At 72.9% G+C, this 21,527-nt stretch overlaps 5 protein-coding genes across 7 annotated transcripts; 2 read left to right on the top strand and 3 right to left on the bottom strand.

Moving 5' to 3' along the window:
- Positions 1 to 397: 397 nt before the first annotated feature.
- On the bottom strand, positions 398 to 5,743 carry TTC31 (tetratricopeptide repeat domain 31). 2 transcript variants are annotated; one of them, XM_064653672.1, is made up of 15 exons: positions 5,599 to 5,743; positions 4,839 to 4,958; positions 4,509 to 4,765; positions 4,332 to 4,415; positions 4,128 to 4,196; positions 3,887 to 4,021; positions 3,590 to 3,803; positions 3,160 to 3,250; positions 2,939 to 3,080; positions 2,316 to 2,417; positions 2,163 to 2,235; positions 1,951 to 2,092; positions 1,795 to 1,869; positions 1,255 to 1,357; positions 398 to 755 (listed from the first exon to the last, which is right to left on the bottom strand). In XM_064653672.1, exons 1-15 carry the CDS (start codon positions 5,726 to 5,728, stop codon positions 639 to 641), a joined length of 1,854 nt encoding a protein of 617 aa, XP_064509742.1. In that variant the 5' UTR covers positions 5,729 to 5,743; the 3' UTR covers positions 398 to 638. The 2 variants fall into 2 exon arrangements, with proteins under 2 accessions (XP_064509742.1, XP_064509743.1); XM_064653673.1 differs by lacking the exon at positions 5,599 to 5,743 and adding an exon at positions 5,075 to 5,300.
- On the top strand, positions 5,426 to 10,946 carry CCDC142 (coiled-coil domain containing 142). 2 transcript variants are annotated; one of them, XM_064653665.1, is made up of 11 exons: positions 5,426 to 5,559; positions 5,884 to 5,980; positions 6,354 to 7,712; positions 7,787 to 7,873; positions 8,109 to 8,273; positions 8,339 to 8,493; positions 8,634 to 8,786; positions 8,870 to 8,984; positions 9,070 to 9,247; positions 9,669 to 9,877; positions 10,605 to 10,946. In XM_064653665.1, the coding sequence occupies exons 1-11, from the start codon at positions 5,512 to 5,514 to the stop codon at positions 10,871 to 10,873; spliced, it is 2,835 nt and encodes a 944-aa protein (XP_064509735.1). In that variant the 5' UTR covers positions 5,426 to 5,511; the 3' UTR covers positions 10,874 to 10,946. The 2 variants fall into 2 exon arrangements, with proteins under 2 accessions (XP_064509735.1, XP_064509736.1); XM_064653666.1 differs by lacking the exon at positions 9,669 to 9,877.
- Positions 10,947 to 11,566: 620 nt separating this feature from the next.
- On the top strand, positions 11,567 to 14,751 carry MOGS (mannosyl-oligosaccharide glucosidase). Its single transcript, XM_064653667.1, has 4 exons — positions 11,567 to 11,981; positions 12,073 to 12,284; positions 12,367 to 12,557; positions 12,935 to 14,751. The coding sequence occupies exons 1-4, from the start codon at positions 11,618 to 11,620 to the stop codon at positions 14,640 to 14,642; spliced, it is 2,475 nt and encodes an 824-aa protein (XP_064509737.1). The 5' UTR covers positions 11,567 to 11,617; the 3' UTR covers positions 14,643 to 14,751.
- Positions 14,752 to 14,910: 159 nt separating this feature from the next.
- On the bottom strand, positions 14,911 to 17,078 carry WBP1 (WW domain binding protein 1). Its single transcript, XM_064653691.1, has 4 exons — positions 16,943 to 17,078; positions 16,773 to 16,875; positions 16,286 to 16,447; positions 14,911 to 15,719 (listed from the first exon to the last, which is right to left on the bottom strand). The coding sequence occupies exons 1-4, from the start codon at positions 17,003 to 17,005 to the stop codon at positions 15,094 to 15,096; spliced, it is 954 nt and encodes a 317-aa protein (XP_064509761.1). The 5' UTR covers positions 17,006 to 17,078; the 3' UTR covers positions 14,911 to 15,093.
- Positions 17,079 to 17,838: 760 nt separating this feature from the next.
- Positions 17,839 to 20,507, bottom strand: INO80B (INO80 complex subunit B). The gene is made up of 5 exons (XM_064653685.1): positions 20,407 to 20,507; positions 20,118 to 20,295; positions 19,695 to 19,810; positions 19,277 to 19,488; positions 17,839 to 18,873 (listed from the first exon to the last, which is right to left on the bottom strand). Exons 1-5 carry the CDS (start codon positions 20,444 to 20,446, stop codon positions 18,409 to 18,411), a joined length of 1,011 nt encoding a protein of 336 aa, XP_064509755.1. The 5' UTR covers positions 20,447 to 20,507; the 3' UTR covers positions 17,839 to 18,408.
- Between the last annotated feature and the right edge of the window lie 1,020 nt (positions 20,508 to 21,527).

Below are 21,527 nucleotides of genomic sequence, written 5' to 3'. Positions count from 1 at the left end.
CCCCCCGGGGACCACTCTGTATCCCCCATTTTCCAGGCGAGCACTTCCCGCCGCGGGCATTAATTTGTTTTAACCAGTGATTAATTACCGGCTGAGGCCGACCCTCCCCCCCTCAATTTGCATATTAATCAAATTGTATTTGATGTCCCGCCTGTCACTCCCCACCCTGAAGCTCCTGTCACCAGCAAGTGACATTCCGGGGGGGGGTGGGGACCCCCCCGCTGCCCCCCGGGGCTGGAGGGACACGGGAGGGCGAGGGGCAACATGGGAAGGGGACGTGGGGGGCTGGAATAGAGGGGTCCAGGACTGGGGGGGGGGGGCAGAGACGGCAGGGGGGTGGAAGGAGGGCTGGGGAGGTGGGGGGAGGCACCAATCCAAGGGAAGGAAAAGCCAGAGAGAAGGACAAGAGTCTCAGTTTTATTATAAAACTCAAATAGGAAACAAATCCCTGAGGGGCCACGGGGATCAGCCTGGGCCCACCCCCCCCAGGCACGAGGGGCTGCAGGGGGTCCCCGACCCCCCAGGGCAGGAGGGGGGGACACTCTCACCCCCAGCGTGGGGACAAGGCACAGGCAGGTACAGGCAGGTACAGGCAGGTGCGGGGGGGGCCCCGGCAGCCCCCCCCCGACAGAGCAGGGTCATCTGAGCAGCCCCCCGGGGGCAGGACCCCCCCTGGGGCGGGGCAGGGGGGCCGGCGTGGCGTGGGACGGGTGCTTGAGCTGCAGCACCAGCTCGCTGCCCTCCACGGTGGCACCCTGGGGACAGGGGCAGCTGGCACCGGGACAGGCCCTGCGGGCAGGGGTGTCCAGGGCAGGGGTGTCCAGGGCAGGGGTGTCCAGGGCAGGGGTGTCCAGGGCGGGGGTGTCCAGGGCGGGGGTGTCCAGGGCGGGGGTGTCCAGGGCAGGGCTGTCCCAGGACAGGGGTGTCCAGGGCAGGGCTGTCCCAGGACAGGGGTGTCCAGGGCAGGGCTGTCCCAGGACAGGGGTGTCCAGGGCAGGGCTGTCCCAGGGCAGGGGTGTCCAGGGCAGGGCTGTCCCAGGGCAGGGGTGTCCAGGGCAGGGCTGTCCCAGGGCGGGGGTGTCCAGGGCAGGAGTGTCCCAGGGCAGGGGTGTCCAGGGCGGGGCTGTCCAGGGCGGGGGTGTCCCAGGGCGGGGGTGTCCAGGGCAGGGCTGTCCAGGGCAGGGCTGTCCAGGGCAGGGCTGTCCCAGGGCAGGGCTGTCCCAGTGTGGGGTACCCGTGTGCCCCCCAGCTCACCTGCATGGCCCCAAAGGCCGCCTCCGCCGCCCCCTTCCCGCAGAAGTTGAGGAAGGCACAGCGCCGGCCCGGGAGCATCCGCACCGAGTGGATCTCCCCGAACCTGGGGGGCACAGACCCCCAAACGTGGGGTGGGCGAGGGTTAGAGGTACCCAACCCCACGGGGTGGGGGGTCAGAGACCCTCAAATGCGGCAGGGGGCTCAGACACCCCCAAATGTGTGCGGCAGGAAAGCACGAAAAACCCTCGAAGGTGGAGGAAGAGTACTAGACACCCTCAAAACCACAGGAAGGGGGATCAAAAACCTCCAAATCTGAGGGAAAACAGTTACAAATACCCCAAAGCAGTGCAGTAGAGACCCCCAATGCTGGAGGAAGCTTAGATACCACCAAATCTGGGAAAGTAGATCACAGACACCCCCCCCCCCAGAGCTGCCCTTGCAGGTCAGAACCGCCAGGGAATGGGGACAGACAGGGCTGGGGGTCCCCAGGGCTGTGCTGGGGGACCCGGGGGGCAGTACCTGGTCCTGGGGGTCACTCACCGGCCGAAGGTGCGGCGCAGCACCTTCTCGCTGATCTGGGGGGTGACGTTGCCCACCCAGAGCGGGAAGCAGTCCCTGCAGAGAGCCACCCCGCTGTCACCAGAGCCAGCACCACCACGGGGGCTCTGGGTGCCCCCAGCCCCTGGAGCCCCGTACCTGGCAGGGTGGCTCGGTGGCAGGGTCAGGGGGCTGGCGGCCGTGGCAGGTCCCTGGCCTCGGTCCCTCGTGGGGGTTCCGGGGCTCCCCCCCCCACCGCTCCTGTCACCTGTCTGCTGGCAGCTCCCGCTGGCCCACCCCCCTGCCGAGGGGCCAGGGGGGTCAGCACCCACCGGGACACCCCCGGGGCCCCCCCAGCCCCGGTCCCTTACCGGGGAGAAGCGGCGGCTCCTTGGTCTCAGGCAGGAAAGGGGACACGGGGACCCCCCCGGGGCGGCTGTGCTGCTGTGGGGGGACAGGGGTGAGGTGTGGGGGGCACAGGGGGTGGGGAACAGGGGATGGGGGGCAGGGGATGGGGGTCTCACCCGCAGCAGGGCCCGGCAGGCCTCCAGCTGTGCAGCGGCCTCAGCGTGGGCCCCGTCCCGCAGCAGCAGCTCCTCGAAGGTGCGCGCGGCCTCGGCGTAGCGCTGGGGGCAGGGGGCACCTACAGCCCCCCACCCGGCCCCAGGGGCACCCCACTGCCCAAACGGCACCCCAGGGCACCTACAGCCCCCCGCCCGGCCCCACAGGCACCCCACTGCCCAAATGGCACCCCAGGAAACCCCCCAGCCCCACTGGCATCTCCCAGCCCTCCACCCAGCCCCTTTCCCAGTCCTCCAAGCCCTAGCACCCCACACACCCTAATTCGCATCTGGTTCCTTCATCCTCTTCCCCAACTCTGGCACCCCTCAGCCTGTACCATGCAGCCATAGCACCTCAGAGCTCCCCCAGATCCCCACAGCTCTGACCCAGCCCCACTGGCACCCCGCAGCCCCCAACTCAGCCCCAACAGCACCCCATGGCACACTACAGCCTCCCAAACCCCCCCCCCCCCCCACTCCTGGTGTGCTGCAGCCCCTCACCCAGCCATGGCACCCTCCAGGCCCCCTCCAGTGCCCTGCCCTCAGCCCCCAGCCCCTCCTGCAGCCCCTGGAGCCCCCCCGGGTACCTGCAGCCCCCGCAGGGCCTTGCCCTTGCGGAAGGAGCCCTTGGGCCAGCCCGGCTGCAGCCCCAGCGCCGCCTCCGCGTCCCCCAGCGCCTCCTCGTATCGGCCCAGCTTCTCCAGGCAGTACGAGCGGTTCCCCAGGAGCCTGTGGGGACAGGGGGGTCGCTGCTGCCCGGCCCCCCCACCCTGGGACACCCAGGACCCCCCGGGACCCCCCCACTCACCGGTGCTCCCGGGGGTTCAGCTTCAGGGCAGCGCTGAAGGCCCGAACGGCCTCGTCGTGCCGGCCCGCCTGGGCTGCAGCGATCCCACGGCCTGGGGGCACGGGGGGCACGGAGCTGACAGGGTCCCCTGGCCCAGGAACAGCCTGCAGCTGCGCCAGCCAGGAGCTCTGCACAGCACCCCCAGGGCAGGGCTGCCCTGCACCTGAGGAGCTGCACAGAGGGACCCCCAGACCAGAACACCCTGGGCAGGGAGCCCCCCAGCACAGACTACCCTGAGGAGGGAGAACCTCCCTGGCACAGCCCCCCCATGAGCTGGGGAGCAGCAGGGAGAGCCCCCCCAGCACAGAATCCCCAGAGCAGCAGGGAGAACCCCCTTGGCACAGCAGGAGAGCCCCCCATCCCCCCCATCCCCGGGGGTCCCTGCACTGACCTGCCAGCATCAGGCTCTGCTCCACCGCACTGGGGCCGGGGGGCTGGGGGACCCGGGGGGGGGCAGGGCCCTCCCCACTGCCCTTCTCCGGTGCCCTCCTGCCCGGCTCCGTGTCCCCTGTGCCGGGGGGCCGCTCCCTGCCCGGGGGGGGCAGCCGGACCCCCGCCTTCTCCCGCGCTTTGCAGACGAAGGTGCAGCTCAGGTCCAGCTCCTCCTGGGGGGAAGGGCGTGGGCAGGCAGAGCCCAGAGACACCCCCCCCTGTGCCCACACAGCCCCCTGGGGAGAACCTCACTCACCTCTGCTCCCTCTGTGTCCTCTGGTGGGGCTGGGGAGTTCTCAGGGGGTGGAGATGGGTCTGTGCACTCCCCCTCCTCCTCAGCACCATCCTGGGGGGGGCCAGTGCCCGCGAGGCCGCTTGGGACCGGGGGGCTCTGCAAGGACAGGGAGGGAGAGGGGTGGCTGGTGTAGGTGGTGCTGACCAGCCCCCAGCTCTGGGGACCCCCAGGACGGCTTGAGGGGGTCGGAGAAGTCACTCACTGGGTCAGTGTTCTCCTTGTTCTTCTGCTCTTGACCTAGTTTCTCCCGTTTTTTCCGGTCTTTTTGCTTCTGGAAAGGGAAGAGATGGAGCCATCATAGCAATGCAGGCCCTCCCAAACCCCCCCGGCCCTGCGCCCCCGGGGCTCAGGGACAGCAGCTGCCTGCACGCCAGGGGCTGGCAGTGACCCCCCAGGGCTCACCCACCTTCTTCTTCAGCTTTTTTTTCTCCGCTTTCCTCTTCACCCGCTCCTCCTCCGCCACCAGCTCCCGCGCGTTCCTCTCCGCCTCCTGGGGGAAGGACACGGTGAGGCCCCTCTCGCCATGCCAGCCCAGGACCCCCCGCCCCTGGAGAGCGGGAGGGGCAGGGGGGGAACTGCCCACCTCTGCCGTGAGCCGGGCCCAGCGGGGCGTGGGCAGCCGGTCCAGCCGCACCTCCAGGGGTGCGCTCGGGGGGGCTCGGGGGGGCTGCGGCAGGGGCGGCTCCGCGCACAAGAAGGATTTTCTGAAGCCGCAGTAGCTGTAGGGCCGGGGCCGCTCCACGAGGGGAACGTCCCAAAACTCATCCCGCTCCTCGTCATCTGTGTCGGACTCGTCCTCGTCGTCATCCCCCAGTTGGCAGAAATCCTCCAGCCTGGGGCCTGGCGGGAGAGCGGAGGGTGTGAGGGGCAGCTCCCGGGCACCGGGCCCCCCGATACCCCCTGCCCGACTCACCGCCGTCCCAGAGCAGACACACCTCTCCCCCCTCGTACTGGATCACCGTCTGGGAGGGGCCCTGCGGCAGCACCGGGAGGTCGCCGAGGCCGGACAGGCGGTGCAGAGGGCAGAAGGCCGCTGCGGAGAGCGCAGGCGGCCGTGAGCCGGCGGAGGTGGAACCGGAACCCGGCCGGCCCGAGCCCCGCTCCCCGGCCCCGCCCCGGGCTCCCCCTTCGCGCCCCCCCGGCCCGTACCGCCGCTCCAGCCGCCGGGGCCGGGCGTGCAGCCCCAGGGGCAGGCGGCGGAGGCGGCCCCGCAGGCGGAGCTGCCCGGGCCGGACCCGTCCCGGTCCCGCGTGCCGCCCCCGCCCCGCATCGCCGCCGCCCCGCGCGCCGGAAGCGCGTCACGGCCCCGACGGGAAGTGGGGCAGGGCGCCGCCTGAGGCCGCCCCGCTGCCATGTTGGGTGCGGGCAGGACGGCGGCCCGCAGGGCCCGCACCGAGCGGCACCGGCGCTCCGCGTCCCCTCCCGCCGCCCGCGCCTGCCCCGAGGCCGCGGGCCCGGCCGCTCCCCGCTGCTCGTCCCGCCCCCCGCGCCGATCCCCTCCCGGCGGCCAGCCAGGCCCGACCCCCCGGATTAGCTCGGGCACGGCCTAAGCCTCTTTGCTGCCGCCGCCCCCGGGATGGCCCGGCATGGAGGCCGGCGGCGCTGAGCGACGCGGCGGGGAGCTCTGCCTGCAGGTGAGGCCACGCGGGGAGGGGGGTCCGGACCCCCCTCACGGGGAGCGGCGGGGCCGGGGCGGTACCAGGGCGGGCAGGGGGGCAGCGGGCCCGCGCAGCGCGGCGTCTCCATGGCAACGGCCCGGGAGGGGGCGTACCCAAGGGGCTGGGGGCGTGACCGGTCAGACATGGGGCGTGGCTACTGCGGAAGGGGGCGTGGTCATCGCGGAGGACGCCGCCGCTGCCAGAGCGGAGGGGCGGGGCTAATGGGATGGCCCCGCCCCATCGGCGGTGGCCCCGCCCCTCGCCCCAGCCCGGGGGTCCTGAGCCCCCCGCACCCCTCAGGTGGGCGACGCCGGCCTGGGCGGCCTCATCCTGCTGCTGCTGACGGCCCGGCCGGCCCCGGGTGATGGGGCGGCCCGCGGGGAGCTCCTCGAGCCTGGTGAGACACTCAGGAGGCTGCGGGGACCTTGAGGGGCTGCGGGGTCCTGGGGTGTTGTGGTGACCCTGAGGGGGTATGGGATTCTGGGGGACTGTGGGGACCCTAATGGGGTCTGGGGTCCTGGGTCGGCTGCGGGAACCGCGGTGGGTTATGAAGATCCTGGGGATAGTGTGTGGGACCTAATGGGATATGGGAACTGGGGGGAACTACGGAAACCCTGATGGGGTTCTGGGACTCCCTGGGTGTCCAGAGGGCTGGGGGGCTCAGGGCTGGGGTGGCAGAGATGAGGGGGTTGTGGGCAGAGGCTCCCCCACTGAGGGTCTGTGCCCCACCCCGCGGTCCCTGCCCCACGCTGAGGGTGCCGTGCCCGCAGGCGGGCTGCGGGGGCCCCTGGCGCGCTCGCTGCAGCGGGCAGAGGCCATGCTGCGCAGCTGCGTCACCCCGGGGCTGTGGCGCCTGCTGCCCCCGCGGCCCCGCCGGCGCGGCGACGGCGACGGCGACAGCGACGACGACGACGAGGCCGCATCCGTCGTGACCCCGCTGGAGCAGAGCTTCGCGGGGCTGCGCCGCTGCCTGCGCGTCTGGGAGGACCCTCGCACCGAGACCTTCCAGGGGCACGTGCGGCCCCGTCCCGGCGGCACCGGAGACTTCTCGGGGGACGCGGTGCGGCAGCGCGTGGCGGCGCGGGGGGCGGCCCTGCACGCGCTGCTGCGGCACCGCCACCTGCTCCGCCTGGCCCGGGACTTCGCCCGGCGCCTCAAGGCCTCCTCCGACTTCCTGCGGCGCCTGCTGGCGCTGCCGGCGCCGGGGGGGCGCGGGGGCCGCGCGGGGCCGGTGCTGCGGGAGCTGTGCCTGGAGCTGCGGGCGCACGCGGGGCACTGGGCCGCGCTGCGGCGGCGGCTGCGGGGGGACGCGTGGCTGCGGGCGCTGCCGCGGCACCGGCGCGAGGCCGTGGCGCACATGCGGCGGGCGCTGCTGCTGCCGGCGCTCATGGCCGCGCGCCTGGCCCGGCGCCACGCCGAGGGGTGTCTGCGCGCGCTCGGCCGCCCCGGGACCCCCGCCCCGGCCCCCGAGAGCCTGGCCGAGCTCTTCCAGGGGCTGGAGATCTACAACCGCGTGGTGCAGGGGCTGGCGGAGGAGCTGGGCCCCGAGGCGGGTCCCGGGGGTCTCCCCGCTCCCTTCACGGTGGACGGGGTGCTGCGGGTGCTGGCGGCCGAGCGCGGCCGGGCCGTGGCCGAGCGGCTGCAGCCCCTCCTGCAGCCCCGGGGCGGGGACATCGGGGACGGCCACGTGTGCTGGGAGGACGTGGCGGTGCCGTGGCCGCGAGGGCACGATGCCGCGGGGACGGACACGGCGACGGCCGCGGAAGGTTGCGGAGCGGACGCGCTGCCGGGGCTGGCGGCCGAGCTGCAGGAGCTGTGCCTGGAGGACGAGGAGCTGACGGGCCACGTTTTGGGGGCGCTGGTGGCCTCGGCCGACAGCCTGTGGCAGCCGGTGCTGTCCGAGAGCCCCGAGCCCGCGGGGCCGCGCCCGGGCAGCGCGGGCGGCTGGAAGTCGGTGCGGTGGCTGGACACCGCCCGCGGCCCCGCGGCCGCCGCCCTGGGCGCCCGGTACCGCCCGCTGCTCTGGGGGGCCGCGGGCGCCGCGCTGGGGCACGGCCTGGGCACCCCCCCCGCCACCCCGAGCGCCACCGTCACCGCGGCGCGGGAGCTGAGCCGCGCGCTCGCCGTGGGTACGTGGGAACATGGGGGCAGGGGCTGCCAGGGGGATCCCTGCCCTGCCCTGACCCTCCGTGTGCCCCCGCAGCCCGTGTGCCCCCCGAGTGCCAGGAGGAGCTGGGGGTGCTCTGCCTGCGCCTGATGTGCCGGAGCATCCTCTGCAGCTGGGACGTGGGTACGGGGGCTGGGGGAAGTGCGGGGTGGGGGACGGGGGTACAGGGTTAGAGAACAGCGTTAGGGAGGTCTGGGGTGCAGGTGTGGGGTACACCGTGGGCATGGGATGAGTGGGGGGTGATCTGGGGGGTATGCAGTGAGGGTGTGGGGGGCAGGGTTTGTGGTCCAGGGTGCAGGTGTGAGGTACAGTGTGGGATGTGTGCAGTGTTGGGGGCTTCTGACTGTTTCCTCCCCAGACTTCACCTGTGCCCTGGGCTCGGGGCTGTCGGACAAGTGCTTGGGGGTCCCAGGGGGGCCCCCGGGGCCGGGGTGCAGCCGCACGGCGCAGCAGCTCCGGCGCCTCTTCCCAGCCCTGGCGCTGGCCCTGCGCTGCCTGCGCCCACTGCCCACCCGCCCACACGGTGAGCAGGGTCCGGGGTGCGTGGGGGGGCACGGGGGGCCCCTCTGTGCTGACCCCTGCCCCCAGCATCCCCTGGGGGTCCCTGCCTGCGGCTGCAGGTGCTGAGCCGGTGTCTGGCGGCGGCGGCGGCGGCTCACGCGTGGCTGACGGGCAGGGCCGGGCGGTACCTGGCGGCCTGGGCACTGCCCCAGTTCCTGCTGCTCACCCAGGGAGACCTGCAGGTACGGGGGGCATGGGGGGCCTGGGGGGCACAGGGCGGACTGGGCACTGCCCCAGCTCCTGCTGCTCACCCAGGGAGACCTGCAGGCACGGGGGGCATGGGGGGCTGGGGCTTGGATTCACTCCTCCTGCTCCCCTCCAGGTGCTGAAGGCAGACACAGAGCAGCTGGCACTGCAGGTGAGTGGGACCTTCCCAGAGCCAGGGGACACTGATGGGGACACCCCCCCAAAGCCCCCGTCCCCATGGGAGCTCCAGCTGTGCCGGCAGATCCACGGAGTGGCCAACAACATCCAGGTACGGCAGGACCGAGTGGGGGGTCCTGAGCAGAGGGGTGCCCTGGGTGCCTGTGTCACCCCGTGTCCCCCACCCTGTCCCAGCTCTTCTCCGGGGACGTGCTCCAGATGTTCTCCACCAGCTGCAAGCGGCTCTCGGCCGAGATCTTTGACCAGACGATGCCTCTGGGCCGGCACTGGCGGCTCGGGCCCCGCGCCGGTGGGTGCGGGGGGCTGGGGGCACGTTGGGGTGCTCGGGGGCTGTGGGGGTCACGGCGCTGAGCAGGGTCCCCGTGCCCCCCCAGAGCTGCCCAGCACCCCCAGCGCGTACGCGGCGGCCGCGGTGCAGGCGGTGCTGGGGCAGGTGCTGCAGGGGGCACAGGCCCTGCCCCGCGATGCCCAGGCACCCACCCTGGCACGGGTCACCACGGCCTTCCTGGAGGCCTGGATGGACCACATCCTCACCCACAGGATCAAGTTCAGGTACTGGGGACAGGGCTCCACACCCCGTGCCACAGCCAAGGGGCAGTGCCAGGGGCGCCTTTGTAGTCCTGGGGGCAGAGCGGGGGTCCCAGGGACGGTGCTGGGGGTCCGAGAGGTGGGGCCGGGGGGCCTGGTGAGGGTCCCGGGGGTCCTGGTGGAAGTTGCAGGAGTCCCAGTGCAGTAACAGGGGGCTCAGTGGCAGTGCCGGGGGTCCCATGACAGGGCGGGGGTGGCAGTGGCAGGTTGGGTGTCCCGGTACCAGTTCAAGGAGTCCCAGTGGGGGTCTCGGGGGTCCTGGGGGGCAGTTCTGGGGATCCGGCGGCAGTTCCGGGATCCCCGTGGGGGTCCCAGGGTGCGGTGGCGGTGCGGGGGGTCCCGGGGAGGTCCCGAGGGTCCCATGCCCACCCTGGCCCCGTCCCAGCCTGCAGGGAGCCATGCAGCTGCGGCGGGACTTCGAGGCGGTGCGGGAGCTGCTGTGCTCGGAGCGCTCCGGGCTGGCCCCCGAGGCCCGGCAGGCGCTGCGGGCGCTGCGCGTGTTCCGCCACACGGACACGGCCGTGCGCTGCCTCCTGCAGCAGCCCGGGGGGCGCGGCGGGCACGGCCGCGGCTGGGCAGGGCTGCGGCGCTGCTGTGAGAGCGGGGAGGGGCGGGAATGGGGCGGGGTGGGACGGGGGGGGCGTGGGAGGGGTGGAATATGGGGATGGGTGGGAGTGGGATGGGAATGGGGAGGAGATGGGGATGGGATGGGATGGGGTGGGATGGGATGGGATGGGATGGGATGGGATGGGAGGGGATGGGATGGGATGGGATGGGATGGGATGGGATGGGATGGGAGGGGATGGGATGGGATGGGGTGGGATGGGGTGGGATGAGGTGGGATGGGATGAGGTGGGGTGGGGTGTGATGGGATGGGATGGGATGCGGTGTGATGGGGTGGGATGGGGTGGGATGGGATGGGATGAGGTGGGGTGGGATGGGATGAGGTGGGGTGGGGTGGGGTGGGATGGGATGGGGTGGGATGGGGTGGGGTGGGATGAGGTGGGATGGGATGAGGTGGGGTGGGATGAGGTGGGGTGGGGTGTGATGGCATGACATGGAATGGAGGTATGGGGATGGGGCGGGGTGGAATGGGGATATGGGGTGGGGGGTGGGATGAGGTGGGGATGAAATAGGGATGGGACGGGGGTGGGACTGAAATAGAGGTGGGATGGAGATGGAGAAAGAATGAGGACGGGGACTGGGACAAGGATAGGGGTGGAGATGAAGATGGGAACGTCAGGGAATGAGAACTAGGACGGGGACAGGGAGTCTCAGCAGAAGGAGGATCCTGTATCCCAGTCCGTCCATCCCTCCCCAGGCTCGGACGAAGGCGCCCACCCCCTGGACCCACCCCCGGACCCCCTGCCCGTTCTAGACCCCCTGGAGGTGGCGGTCCCGCTGCCGGGGCCGCCCCCGCCGGGCGCGGGCGGCGATGTGCGGGGCGATGTGCGGGGCAGTGCCCGCGGCGCCGCTGCCGAGCCGCCGCTCCCGGGCAGCCCCCAGCAGTGGCTGTCCCTGCGGCTGCACCGCGCCCGCCGCTGGAGAGTGCCGGGGCTGCCCTGCGTGGGCAACAGCCCCGAGGGCTGACCCGCAATAAACCCACCCCGCCCGTCCCGGCCACCTCTGCAAGGGGGGCACGGGGGGTGGGGGTCTGACAGCGCCGGGCCGGGGTCTGAGATTGCAACTGGGACCACTTACTGGTGGGGCGGGATCTAACGGGGACTCCTGGGGGGATGTGGGGGGTCCTGGGGAGACGGGGGTGCAGGGTGGATGTCCCTTGGGGGTCCTGGGGGACAATGGGGCAGCTGGGGGTTTCTTGGAGGCCCTGGAGAGTCTGGGAGCACCCTGGGAGCTTCCAGGGGATGCCAGGGATGCAGGGTGGGGGTCCATTAGGGTCCTCGAGGAGACCAGGGGTCCCTTGGTGGTCCCAGGGGATACTGGGTGTTCATAGTGGGGGTCCTTGGGAGGTCCTCCGGGAGGTCGGGTATCCGTGGGGGTCCTGGGAAGGGCTGGGGGATTCCTGGCTGGGGTCCCTTTGGGGGCACTGTTGGGGTGGCGGAGGGGAGTCAGTGTAGCGGGGACCCCCTCCCAGCCATGGGGCTGACCAAGGGGGATAACGAAGTGGCTTCTAAGGGCGTGGTGAGCACGGACTGGGTGGAAGGCGGGGTTGGGGGCATGCCGGGGGGGTCCTTGTCCCTCGGGGCCGGTTTTGGGTCGGGCGGGGGTCCCTGGGAGGACCGAACCGCGCGGGGTCCTCCCGCCCGCCAGGGGGCGCGCGGCGCTCCCCGCAGCCCGTCGCGCGGCGCTGACGCTCCGGGCGCGCCCGCGGCCATGGCGGGGGAGCGGCGGCGGCGAGGAGGGGACGGACCCCGGGAGCGGCCCCGGGAGCGGCCGCGGGACCCGAAACACCGCCAGCAGCAGAAGCAGCAGCAGCAGCCGCGGGGCCCGGGCCGGGGCCGGACGGTGCTGGTGGCCTCGGCGGCGGCGGCAGCGCTGGCGCTCGGTCTCGTGGCCGCGGCGACCGAGTGGAGCCGGTGGAGCGAAGCCTCGCGCCTCGTCACCCCCCATCCCGCGCCCCCCGCCGTCCCCCCCGGCTCCACCGGGCCCCTCGCCTCGCCCTCCTACTTCTGGGGCACGTACCGGCCGCACGTCTACTTCGGGATGAAGACGCGGAGCCCGCGCTCCGTCGTGACCGGTGAGGGGGGCGCGGGCGGGGGCTCCGCCCCGGGGCTCCGCCGGCCCCGCCGCCGCCCCGGGAGCCTCCCCTGACCCCCCGCGCCCCCCAGGGCTGATGTGGCTGCAGCACGGCGGCGGCCTGCGGCACACGTGCGACAGCGGCGACGGGCCGGCCCGGTACGGGTGGGTGATGCACGACGGGGAGAACTTCGGCGTGCAGGAGATCCGCGACGGGCGGCTGCTGCTCAGGACGGAGTTCGTCAAGCAGCCGGGGGGAGACCACGGCGGGGACTGGAGCTGGAGGGTCACGGCGAGGACGGAGGTGAGCGCAGGGAGGGCGGGAGAGGCGTTGGGATGCCGGGGACCCTCCGTCACCCTCCTCCTGCTCCTGCTCCTACCCGCAGGGCAAAGGCCCGGCCCCGCTCCTGTCCCTGTTCTTTTACGTGGCCACGGACGGGCAGGGGGAGCTGCGGCCGGTGCTGCACGACGGGACCCGCCTGGCGGCCGTGGAGGGAACATCGGAGGAGCTCGGGAACTTCACCCTCACCTTCCTACCCCCAACGGGGGAGGGTGAGGAGGAGCCTAAATACGCCAGGTGAGTCACTGGGGCACGACCCCCTACCCCTCCACGGCCCCTCCATCTCTGCCCACCTTTTGTCTCCTCTGTTTCCCCCCCATTCCATGACTCCATGTCTCCCTCTCTCTCCCTGTGTCCGCCCCTTTTCTCTTCCCCCATCTCCCCCACGTCCCCCCTTTCCCTAATATCCAGTGTGCCCTTCTGCATCCCATCTGTGTCCCCTCATCTCTCCTCCCTGCATTTCTCCGTTACTTCCACCTTTCCCCTGACTCCATGTCCCCCATGTCCCCCTCTCCCTGACTCCTCATCTCCCTCGTGTCTCCCCCCACCTGACTCTCCCACCTCCCCCCCATCACCCCATCTGCCCCCCATCCCTGACCCCCTGTCTCCCTCAGCTACAACTTCCTGGCCGCGGGGGTGCCGGGGCTGCACCGCCTCACGGAGCTGGTCCAGCGCAGCCTCCGGGAAGCCTCGCTGTTCTCTGCGCCGGGGCGGCCGCGGCGCCACTACCTGGGGGTGTCCAGGACGGGGGCCCTGCCCGGGGAGCCCCCGCAGGGGCAGCTGCTGCTGCACCAGGTGACGCTGGAGGCGCCGGCGGTGCTGGAGGCGGTGCTGGAGTCGGGCAGCGCGGCGGGGGCGCGGCGGGGGCGGCTGGCGGGGCGGGCGCTGGGCGCGGCGCTGGCCCGGCACGCGGCCGCCTTCGAGCGCCGCTTCGAGGACACCTTCGGGCTGGGGGCGCGTGGGGCGACCCCCCCGCAGCGCCGCTTCGCCCAGGCCGCGCTCAGCGAGCTCCTGGGGGGGCTCGGCTTCTTCCACGGCCGCTCCCTGCTGCGCTCGGAGCGGCGCTCGGAGCCGCTGCCCGGCCCCGAGGCCGTGCTGTTCACGGCCGCGCCCTCGCGCTCCTGCTTCCCGCGGGGCTTCCTGTGGGACGAGGGCTTCCACCTGCTGCTGCTGGGCCGCTGGGCGCCCGCGCTGGCCCGCGACGTGCTGGCGCACTGGCTCGACCTCATGAACGCCGACGGCTGGATCCCGCGGGAGCAGATCCTGGGGGACGAGGCGCGGGCCAGGGTGCCCCCCGAGTTCGTGCTGCAGCACAGCGAGACGGCGAACCCCCCGACGCTGCTGCTGGCGCTGGAGCGGCTGCTGCCCGACGCGCCCCTGCCCTACCTGCGCCGCCTCTCCCCGCGCCTGCGCGCCTGGTTCTCGTGGCTCAACCGCACCCAGGCCGGCCCCGAGCCCCTCACCTTCCGCTGGCGCGGCCGCGACGCCGACGCCGAGCGCTTCCTGAACCCCAAGACGCTGGCGTCGGGGCTGGACGATTACCCGCGCGCCTCGCACCCCTCGGAGCAGGAGCGGCACCTGGACCTGCGCTGCTGGATGGCGCTGGGCGCCCGCGTGCTGGCGGCGCTGGCCGAGCGCCTGGGGGAGCCCCCCGAGCCCTACAGTGACATGGCCCTGGCGCTGAGCGACAACGCCCTGCTGGAGCGGCACCACTGGGCGCCCGAGCTCGGCGCCTTCGCCGACTTCGGCAACCACAGCACGGCCGTGGCGCTGCGCTGGCACCGCCCGGCCCCCGCGCCCGGCCAGGCCCCGCCGGCCCCGCGGCTGCGCCGGGAGGTGCGGGAGGCGCCGCGGCCGCGCTTCGTGGGCGCGCTGGGCTACGTGAGCCTGTTCCCGCTGCTGCTGCAGCTGCTGCGCGCGGACTCCCCGCGCCTGCCCGCGCTGCTGGGCGCCATGCGCAGCGAGGCCAAGCTCTGGACGCCCTTCGGGCTGCGCTCGCTGGCCCGCGACAGCCCCTGGTACCTGCAGCGCAACACCGAGCACGACCCCCCGTACTGGCGCGGCTCCGTCTGGGTCAACATGAACTTCCTGGCGCTGCGGGCGCTGCACGGGTACGCGCACACGGCGGGGCCGCACCGCGAGCAGGCGGCGCGGCTGTACCGGGAGCTGCGCCACAACCTGGTCACCAACATGTTCCGGCAGCACGAGGCCACCGGGTTCCTGTGGGAGCAGTACCGGGACAGCGACGGCGCGGGGCAGGGCTGCCACCCCTTCGCCGGCTGGTCCGCGCTCGTCGTGCTCGCCATGGCCGAGGACTATTAGTGGGGGTTCCTGTGCCCCCCCGTGAGCTCAGGGCCAGGGGAGGTGCTGGGGGGCTGTGCTGGAGCCCCCTCATCTCCCCTGCAATAAACCTCCGTGACCGTGGCCTGTTCCTGTCCGGGTCAGGGTGTTGCTGTGTCCCCTGTGCTGCTGGGGGTCTTTGCCCCAGCTCAGCCCGATGTCCCCAGGCCACGGCGGGTGTCTTTGTCCCCTCCCTGATCAGTTGGGGGGCCCAACCCAGCCCAGCACCCTCATCACACCGGGGCTCCGGTACTTCCACGTCTCTTTAATGGTGAGAGAACGCGCCAGGACCACCCACCCCCACTGCCTGGGCCCCCCCCGGCGATGGGGCCCCCCCAGGCAGCAGCACCAGGGGCACGGGGGGGCCCCAGAAGCAGTTTGGAGGGGAGGGGGCTCCGGCAGGGCCACACCACGAGTGGGGTCACCGTGGAGGTCAGTCGGGGTGAGGGGCCCCCGGGGGCTCCGTGGTGAGTCCAGACCCCAGCAGGGGGTCCCGGGGGGGCTCAGACAGGCAGCGCAGGTGAGCCAGGCCCCCCCCACCCCCTGGCCCCCCGCAGCCCTCGGCCTCGCCCTCCTCCTCCTCCGGGCCCCGCCCCACCTCGATGCCCGAGTCCCCCGTGAGCCGCCGGTGCCGCCCGGGGCCGCCTTCCCCCCGGGCCGCGCCGCCCACCCCCTCTTCACCCCCCTCGGTGTAGGAGCAGGGGCCGCCCTCGGCCTCGGGGAAGTCCAGGGGGCCGCGTTTGGAGGGGCCCCCGCGGGCCGGCGGCTCCTCGGGCAGGGGCAGCTCCCAGCTGGCGCCGGTGCCGGTGCTGCTGGAGCCGCCGGCGGTGCTGCCCCCCGGGCCCGGCCCCGGCTCCGGGTCCGTCTCGTCGGTGCCCGGCGCCGACAGCGAGGAGCTGCTGGGGGAGGAGGCGCAGGAGCAGCCGCAGGAGCAGGAGCTGCAGCCCCCGGAGGAGCCGGGGGACAGCGAGGGGCTCCCGGGGCTGTAGGGCGGCGGCGGCGTCCCGGGGCGCTGGGCCACCTCCTCGTATGCAGGGAGCTTGAAGGAGGCCAACAGCCCTGGGGGGGACAGCGGGGTCAGAGGGGCACCCGGGGGGGCACGGGGCAGGGCTGGGGGGTACAGGAATGCCAGAGGACATGGGAGCAAAGGGGGCAGAGCTGGGGGGATGCAGGGCTGGAAGGGATCCCAGAGGGGAGGGAGCTGGAAGGCTGAGCCCGGGGCAGGGGTGGGGAGGGGGAAATGGAGGGCCTGAGTGGAAAAGCCAGGGGGAAGGGGATATGGGGAGGGGCAGGGGAGGGGGATGTGGGGTTAGGGGGGATGCAGGTGCTGGGGGGTGCACAGGAGGGTCCAGGGTGCCCTGACTCACACAGACCCCCATGGAGGAAGGTTACTGGCAGGGCTGGGGGCGCGGGGGGTCCCCGTGCCCACTCACGGAGGTCCCCGGGGATGGGGGTACTGGCAGGGCTGGGGGTGCAGGGGTGGCTGTGCCCACTCACGGAGGTCCCCGGGGATGGGGGTACTGGCAGGGCTGGGGGTGCAGGGGTCCCTGTGCCCACTCACGGAGGTCCCCGGGGATGGGGGTACTGGCAGGGCTGGGGGTGCAGGGGTGGCTGTGCCCACTCACGGAGGTCCCCCGCGGAGGGGGGGTAGTGGCAGGCACCGTGGTAGGCGATGAGGTTGATCTCGCGCTGCCGCTGCTGCTGCTGCAGGCGGAGCTTGGCCCGGCGGTGCCGGAACGCGCAGCAGCAGCTCAGCAGGATCAGGATGGTCCAGAGCAGCCAGAACCCTGCGGGGCGGGGGGCAAAGCGGGGGTCACCCTCACACACAGCCCCCGCCCCCCCGGCGCCGGGCTGCAGCCCCCGGGCCCCGGAACCCCCAGAGCCCCCACATCTCCGCGGAGCCTCCGATCTCCCCCAGACTCTCCGGAGCCCCCGGCCCCCCCTCGACCCACAGCTCGCCCGGGCCCCCCGATCCCCGCTGGAACCCCCGCTGTCACTCAGCCCCCCAGAGCCGCAGGACCCCCTCGGAGCCCTCGGGCTCCCCAGACCCCCGGACTGCCCTCGACCCCCGCGGCAGCTCCGCTCCCCCCGTTCCGCGCTGCCCGCACTCACACCACAGCTCGTAGTAGTAGGTGCAGCAGCCGCTCTCCCCGCAGCAGTGCCCGGTCTCGCACACGTAGGGCCGGTTGTTCACCCCCGGGCAGAACTCCCGGGCCTGCGGGCACGGCCGCACCGTCACCGCGGCCCCGCGCGCGGCCCCCCCGCCCCGGCCCGCCCGGTACCTGCGGGTGCTGCCGGCCCAGCAGCGCGGCCCAGGCCCCCTCGGCGCTCCCGGGCCGCTCCATGGCGCCGCCGCCTACAGCCCGCCGCGGCCCCGCGCCCGCCCGGCCGCGGCCCCCGCCGCCCGCAGCAGCCGCCGCCGCCCCGCCGCCACCGCCGCCGCCGCCATCGCGGCCCCCGCGGCCGCCGCCGCCGCCGCCCGGGCCGGGGCCGCCGCCGCCGCCATCGCACCGGCCCGAAGTCCCGCCCCCGCGGCCGCCACCGCCCAATCCGCGCCCGTCCCGCCGCCGACAGCCAATCGGCGCGGCCGCCGCCGCCCGGCCCCGGCCAATCGCGCGCCGTCTGCCCGCGCCTCACGCCCAACAACAGAGACAAAGGGGCCGGGCCCCGCCCCCGCCCAGAGTAGCGGCAGCCGCCGCCAATCGGAGGCGGTGTCCCACCTTCTCTCCCTGACTGACGGCGGCACCGACCAATGGCAGCCTCGCAGCCGCTGCCGACCCGCCCAGAGGCGGGCACTCTGCACAACGCGGCCAATGTACGCGCAGGCACGGCTCCTGGCGTGTGATTGGCAGAGTAGCCAGCCAATCAGCGCCGCCGCTCTGCAGAGGGCAGGCCCCCAGCCAATGGGTGCTGCCGGAGGGCGGGCACTCCTTAGAGCCCCGCCCACCCGGGACGGACCATAACGGGACGCGGGGGGAGGGCGGCGTTGGGCCGTTCCACAGCGCTCCCGGGGGGTGCCGGGCGGTTCCACTGCTGTCCCGTGGGGGGGGTCGGGCCGTTCCACAGCGCTCGCGGGGGGGGGGTCGGGCTGTGCCCCAGAGCTGCTGGGGAGGCGGGATGTACCATAACGCCCCGGGGGGGTCGGGCCGTGCCCCTATCCCAGCAGACCCACACACGGTTCCTTCACCAACAGCCTTTAATCAGCTCCACAGCACCGGGACACACCGGGTGCGGGGACCCCCTTCCACCTCCAGGCCCACCCTCGGTCCCCAGCCCTCCGAGTCCATGTGGGGGGCTGGAGCCTCCTGTTCCAGTCTGCTGTGTCCACGTGGAGCATCCGGAGCCCCCCATGTCCAAGGCAGAAGGTTCTCAGCCCCCCGTTCTGACCCTCTGTGTCCACGTGGAGGGGTCGGAGCCCCCCATAGTCCCCCAGGTCTGCGGCACAGGGCCTGGAGCCTCCTCTTCTGGTCTTCTGTGCCCAGGTGGAGAATCCAGAGCTCCCTGGAACCTGCCTGTGTCCGTGCTGAGGGTGGTTCCCCGCCTTCCAGCCATGTGTGTCCGTGGGGTGGGTGCACGGCCCCCCCAGGGTTGACCCGAGGGCTGCAGCGGCTGCAGGCCGTGGCGGTGCCACCCCGGGCTGCCACGGGCGGGCCGTCCCGGTCCCGGTGCCCACGGGCAGGATCCACAGCCCCCTGCTGCTGTCATTGTCCACGGGAGGCTCCCGGGCCCCCCCGCGGCCCCCCAGGGCTCAGCCCGGGGTCTGCAGCAGCTGCAGGTTGCGCTGGTAGCAGCCCAGGCTGCAGAGGGGCCGCCCGGTGCGGGCGCAGCGGTAGCGCCGCGCGTTGGTGCAGCCGGGCACGGCGCAGGGCTGGGCGGGGGGCACCGGGGGGGCCGTGGCGGGGGGCAGGGGCAGGGGCAGCCCCGGGGGGAAGGACAGGGTGACGCCCTGGGCGGAGCTGTGGTAGTGCACGACGGGGCAGGGCGCGGGGCGGGCGCGGCGCTCGCGCAGGGCCCTCACCTTGGCCTTGTGCGTGCGCGTCAGCCGCTCGATGGTCTGGTTCTTGCTCTCCTCGGCCTTGCGGGCCGCCTGCAGCCGCCGGCGCCGCGCCCGCTCCTCCCGCTTCTCCCGCATCTCCTCCGTCACCTCCTTGGCCTTGGCGCCCATGGGCAGCTGCAGCAGGGGCTGGCTCTGCTGCTTGTGCAGGAGGGCGCGCTGGGGGGCACGGGGGCGTCAGGAGGGGCCCTCCAGGGCTCCAGCCGGGACCCCCCCCAGCTCCCTGAGGGCTCCAGCCCAGCCCCACACCAGTTCTGGGGTCCCTGCAGCCCCCCCGCAGCCCCCCAGCCCTGTCCCCCGTGCCTCCACGCCCCCCCCAGTCCCTCCTCAGTGGCTCCGTGCCCTCCCCAGGCCCCCCTCAGCCCTGTCCCAGCACCCCTCAGGGGCTCCACAGCCCCCCCACCTCTCTCAGCTCCATCCCAAAGGCTCTCTGCCCCTCCCAGTTACCCTCACTCCTGTCCCAGCAGCTTCACAATACCCACACCCCCAGCCCAGCCCCCCAGTAGTTCCAGGCCCCCAAAACACCCCAGAGCACCCCAGCCCTGCCCCAGCCCCCCCTGACCTGCCGGGCCGTCAGCAGGGACTCGTCCACCTCCCTCTTGATGTCCCCGTTGTCGTCCAGCTCCCCCCGCTCGAGGGCTGCGAGCCAGCGCCGCTCCTCCTCCTCCTCCTCCTCCTCTTCCTCCTCCTCCTCCTCCCCCTCCTCGCGGGAGGGGAAGCAGCTCTCGGGGTCCAGCTCGGGCAGAGGGGAGGGGGCTAGGTTGCTGTCCTCATCTGGGGGGGCGAGGGGGGGACAGTCACACAGGTAGGGGGTCACCCCGTGCCAGGGTCACACCTTCCCCAAGGCACGACGATCCAGACCATCCGGGGGGGTCCAGACATCCCCCTCTCACACCTCAGCCCCCCCAGGGGCTGCCCCTGCCCTCCCCCAGCCCAGCCCCCGCGAGCCCCCCCAGCCCCCCTGTGCCCCCCGCGCTCACCCAGCCAGGCCCGGTACTGCTCGATCGGGACCCCCTCGCTGGGCTCTTCCTCGTCGCCCCCCAGCAGCGGGGAGGGGGAGCGCGGCCCCTCGGGGACCACCGTGAACGTGGGGACACTGCAAGGGGAGAGAGGAATTTGGGGGGGCCGGGGAGGGGGGAACACGCCAACGATCCCGGCCCAGCCCCCTGCTCCTCGCCCCACCCCTTGGTGCCCAGGACCTGCCCCCTGAAACCCCCGGGCCCTCGGAGCGCCCCCAGCCCCCCCCTCCGCCCCCAGCCCTTGGTGCCCAGGACCTGCCCCTGAAACCCCCGGACCCCCCGAACCCCCCCAGCCCCCCCTCCGCCCCCACCTCTTGGTGCCCAGGATCTGCCCCTGAAACCCCCGGACCCCCCGAGCCCCCCAGCCCCCCCCTCCGCCCCCACCTCTTGGTGCCCAGGATCTGCCCCCCCAGCTTGATGCGGAGCCGCAGCCGGGGCTGCCGGGGGGGTTCGGGGCCCGGAGACGGCCCCGCCTCGTGGTGGTGCCGCTTCTTGTGCTTCTTCTTGTGCTTCTTGTGCTTCTTCTTGTGGCCGCCGTGGCCGCCCGCCTCGGCCTCCTGCCCTGGGGGGGGACACGGGGTCAGCGCGGGGCCCCCGCGGGCCCCGCCCGACCGGGAGCGGCCCCGCAGCCGCCCGATGTCCCCCCGGGCCCCCCGAGCCCCCCGGCCCTCACCGTGCCCGGCCTCCATCGCGCCGCGCCAGGCCCTGCGCATCCAACCGCGGGGGACACGATTCGCGGCGGACCCGCTTCCGCCCGCACCCGTCCGTCACCGGCGGGGGAGACGCCGGCGCCGCCATCTTGGAAGTGGGCAGCGGTGCTCGGGCCGGGGGGAAACCGCGGCGAGGGCCGCGAGGGCCGGGGGGGTGTGAGTGTGGGGCGGGTGTGAGTGTGGGGCGGGTGTGAGTGTGGGGCAGGTGTGAGTGTGGGGCAGGTGTGAGTGTGGGGCGGGTGTGAGTGTGGGGCGGGTGTGAGTGTGGGGCAGGTGTGAGGGGGCAGGTGTGAGTGTGGGGCAGGTGTGAGTGTGGGGCGGGTGTGAGTGTGGGGCGGGTGTGAGTGTGGGGCGGGTGTGAGTGTGGGGCAGGTGTGAGTGTGGGGCAGGTGTGAGGGGGCAGGTGTGAGTGTGGGGCGGGTGTGAGTGTGGGGCAGGTGTGAGGGGGCAGGTGTGAGTGTGGGGCGGGTGTGAGTGTGGGGCGGGTGTGAGTGTGGGGCAGGTGTGAGGGGGCAGGTGTGAGTGTGGGGCAGGTGTGAGAGGGCAGGTGTGAACACACGAATGTGAGTGTGCAGGTGGAAATGTACAGGAGTGTGAATGTACAGGTGTGAATGTACAGGTGTGTGAGTGTTGTCAGAGACTGAAATGGTTAATGATTTATGCATTCTAGGAGACTTTTGCAGGCTTTTGACTTTTCCTTGGATGGGCAGCTGGGCCCGTCCCTCTCCCTCCAGTGAAGAGCCGAGCTGGCAGGCTTTGGCTGTCGCACTGTACCTCTGATGGGCTTTGGCTGTCGCACTGTACCTCTGATGGGCTTTGGCTGTCGCACTGTACCTCTGATGGGCAATCGAAGGTGTCAAGCCCTGAAGGGTGGGACCTCTGATGGCCCATAGGAGCCCATCCCCCCCTCTGCCAGTCGGGAAAAGGGTGGGAACCAGGCCAGACACAAAAAACCTCTGCCAGGCCCAAGGAGAGGTTGGAGGCTCGAGGTATGGCCCGTGACACTGACCATGGATATAATAACTCAGAACTTCTTGGAGTGTGGGGGCTTCCCTCCTTCACCCCCAGCAGATCGAGGCCACCA

Source organism: Pseudopipra pipra, chromosome 4 (assembly GCF_036250125.1).
Source record: "Pseudopipra pipra isolate bDixPip1 chromosome 4, bDixPip1.hap1, whole genome shotgun sequence".
Taxonomy (NCBI): Eukaryota; Metazoa; Chordata; class Aves; order Passeriformes; family Pipridae; genus Pseudopipra; species Pseudopipra pipra.
Note: the sequence above shows the minus strand (reverse complement) of the source record. Positions and strands in the feature narration are given on the sequence as shown.

Coding starts and splice junctions, on each gene's coding strand:
- TTC31 (XM_064653673.1), bottom strand. CDS start 5,279: ATGGCAGCGGGGCGGCCTCAGGCGGCGCCCTGCCCCACTTCCCGTCGG. Junction 3,804..3,886: donor AGGACACAGAGGGAGCAGAG/GTGAGTGAGGTT, acceptor CCTTCCCCCCAG/GAGGAGCTGGACCTGAGCTG. Junction 1,870..1,950: donor CCACCGAGCCACCCTGCCAG/GTACGGGGCTCC, acceptor GGCTCTCTGCAG/GGACTGCTTCCCGCTCTGGG.
- WBP1 (XM_064653691.1), bottom strand. CDS start 17,005: ATGGAGCGGCCCGGGAGCGCCGAGGGGGCCTGGGCCGCGCTGCTGGGC. Junction 16,876..16,942: donor TGGGCCGGCAGCACCCGCAG/GTACCGGGCGGG, acceptor CCGTGCCCGCAG/GCCCGGGAGTTCTGCCCGGG. Junction 15,720..16,285: donor CCCCTCCGCGGGGGACCTCC/GTGAGTGGGCAC, acceptor TGTCCCCCCCAG/GGCTGTTGGCCTCCTTCAAG.
- CCDC142 (XM_064653665.1), top strand. CDS start 5,512: ATGGAGGCCGGCGGCGCTGAGCGACGCGGCGGGGAGCTCTGCCTGCAG. Junction 8,274..8,338: donor ACTGCCCACCCGCCCACACG/GTGAGCAGGGTC, acceptor CCCTGCCCCCAG/CATCCCCTGGGGGTCCCTGC. Junction 8,985..9,069: donor GCGGCTCGGGCCCCGCGCCG/GTGGGTGCGGGG, acceptor GTGCCCCCCCAG/AGCTGCCCAGCACCCCCAGC.
- MOGS (XM_064653667.1), top strand. CDS start 11,618: ATGGCGGGGGAGCGGCGGCGGCGAGGAGGGGACGGACCCCGGGAGCGG. Junction 11,982..12,072: donor CCCGCGCTCCGTCGTGACCG/GTGAGGGGGGCG, acceptor CGCGCCCCCCAG/GGCTGATGTGGCTGCAGCAC. Junction 12,285..12,366: donor GGGTCACGGCGAGGACGGAG/GTGAGCGCAGGG, acceptor TCCTACCCGCAG/GGCAAAGGCCCGGCCCCGCT.
- INO80B (XM_064653685.1), bottom strand. CDS start 20,446: ATGCGCAGGGCCTGGCGCGGCGCGATGGAGGCCGGGCACG. Junction 20,296..20,406: donor CGCGATGGAGGCCGGGCACG/GTGAGGGCCGGG, acceptor GTCCCCCCCCAG/GGCAGGAGGCCGAGGCGGGC. Junction 19,489..19,694: donor GCAGTACCGGGCCTGGCTGG/GTGAGCGCGGGG, acceptor TCGCCCCCCCAG/ATGAGGACAGCAACCTAGCC.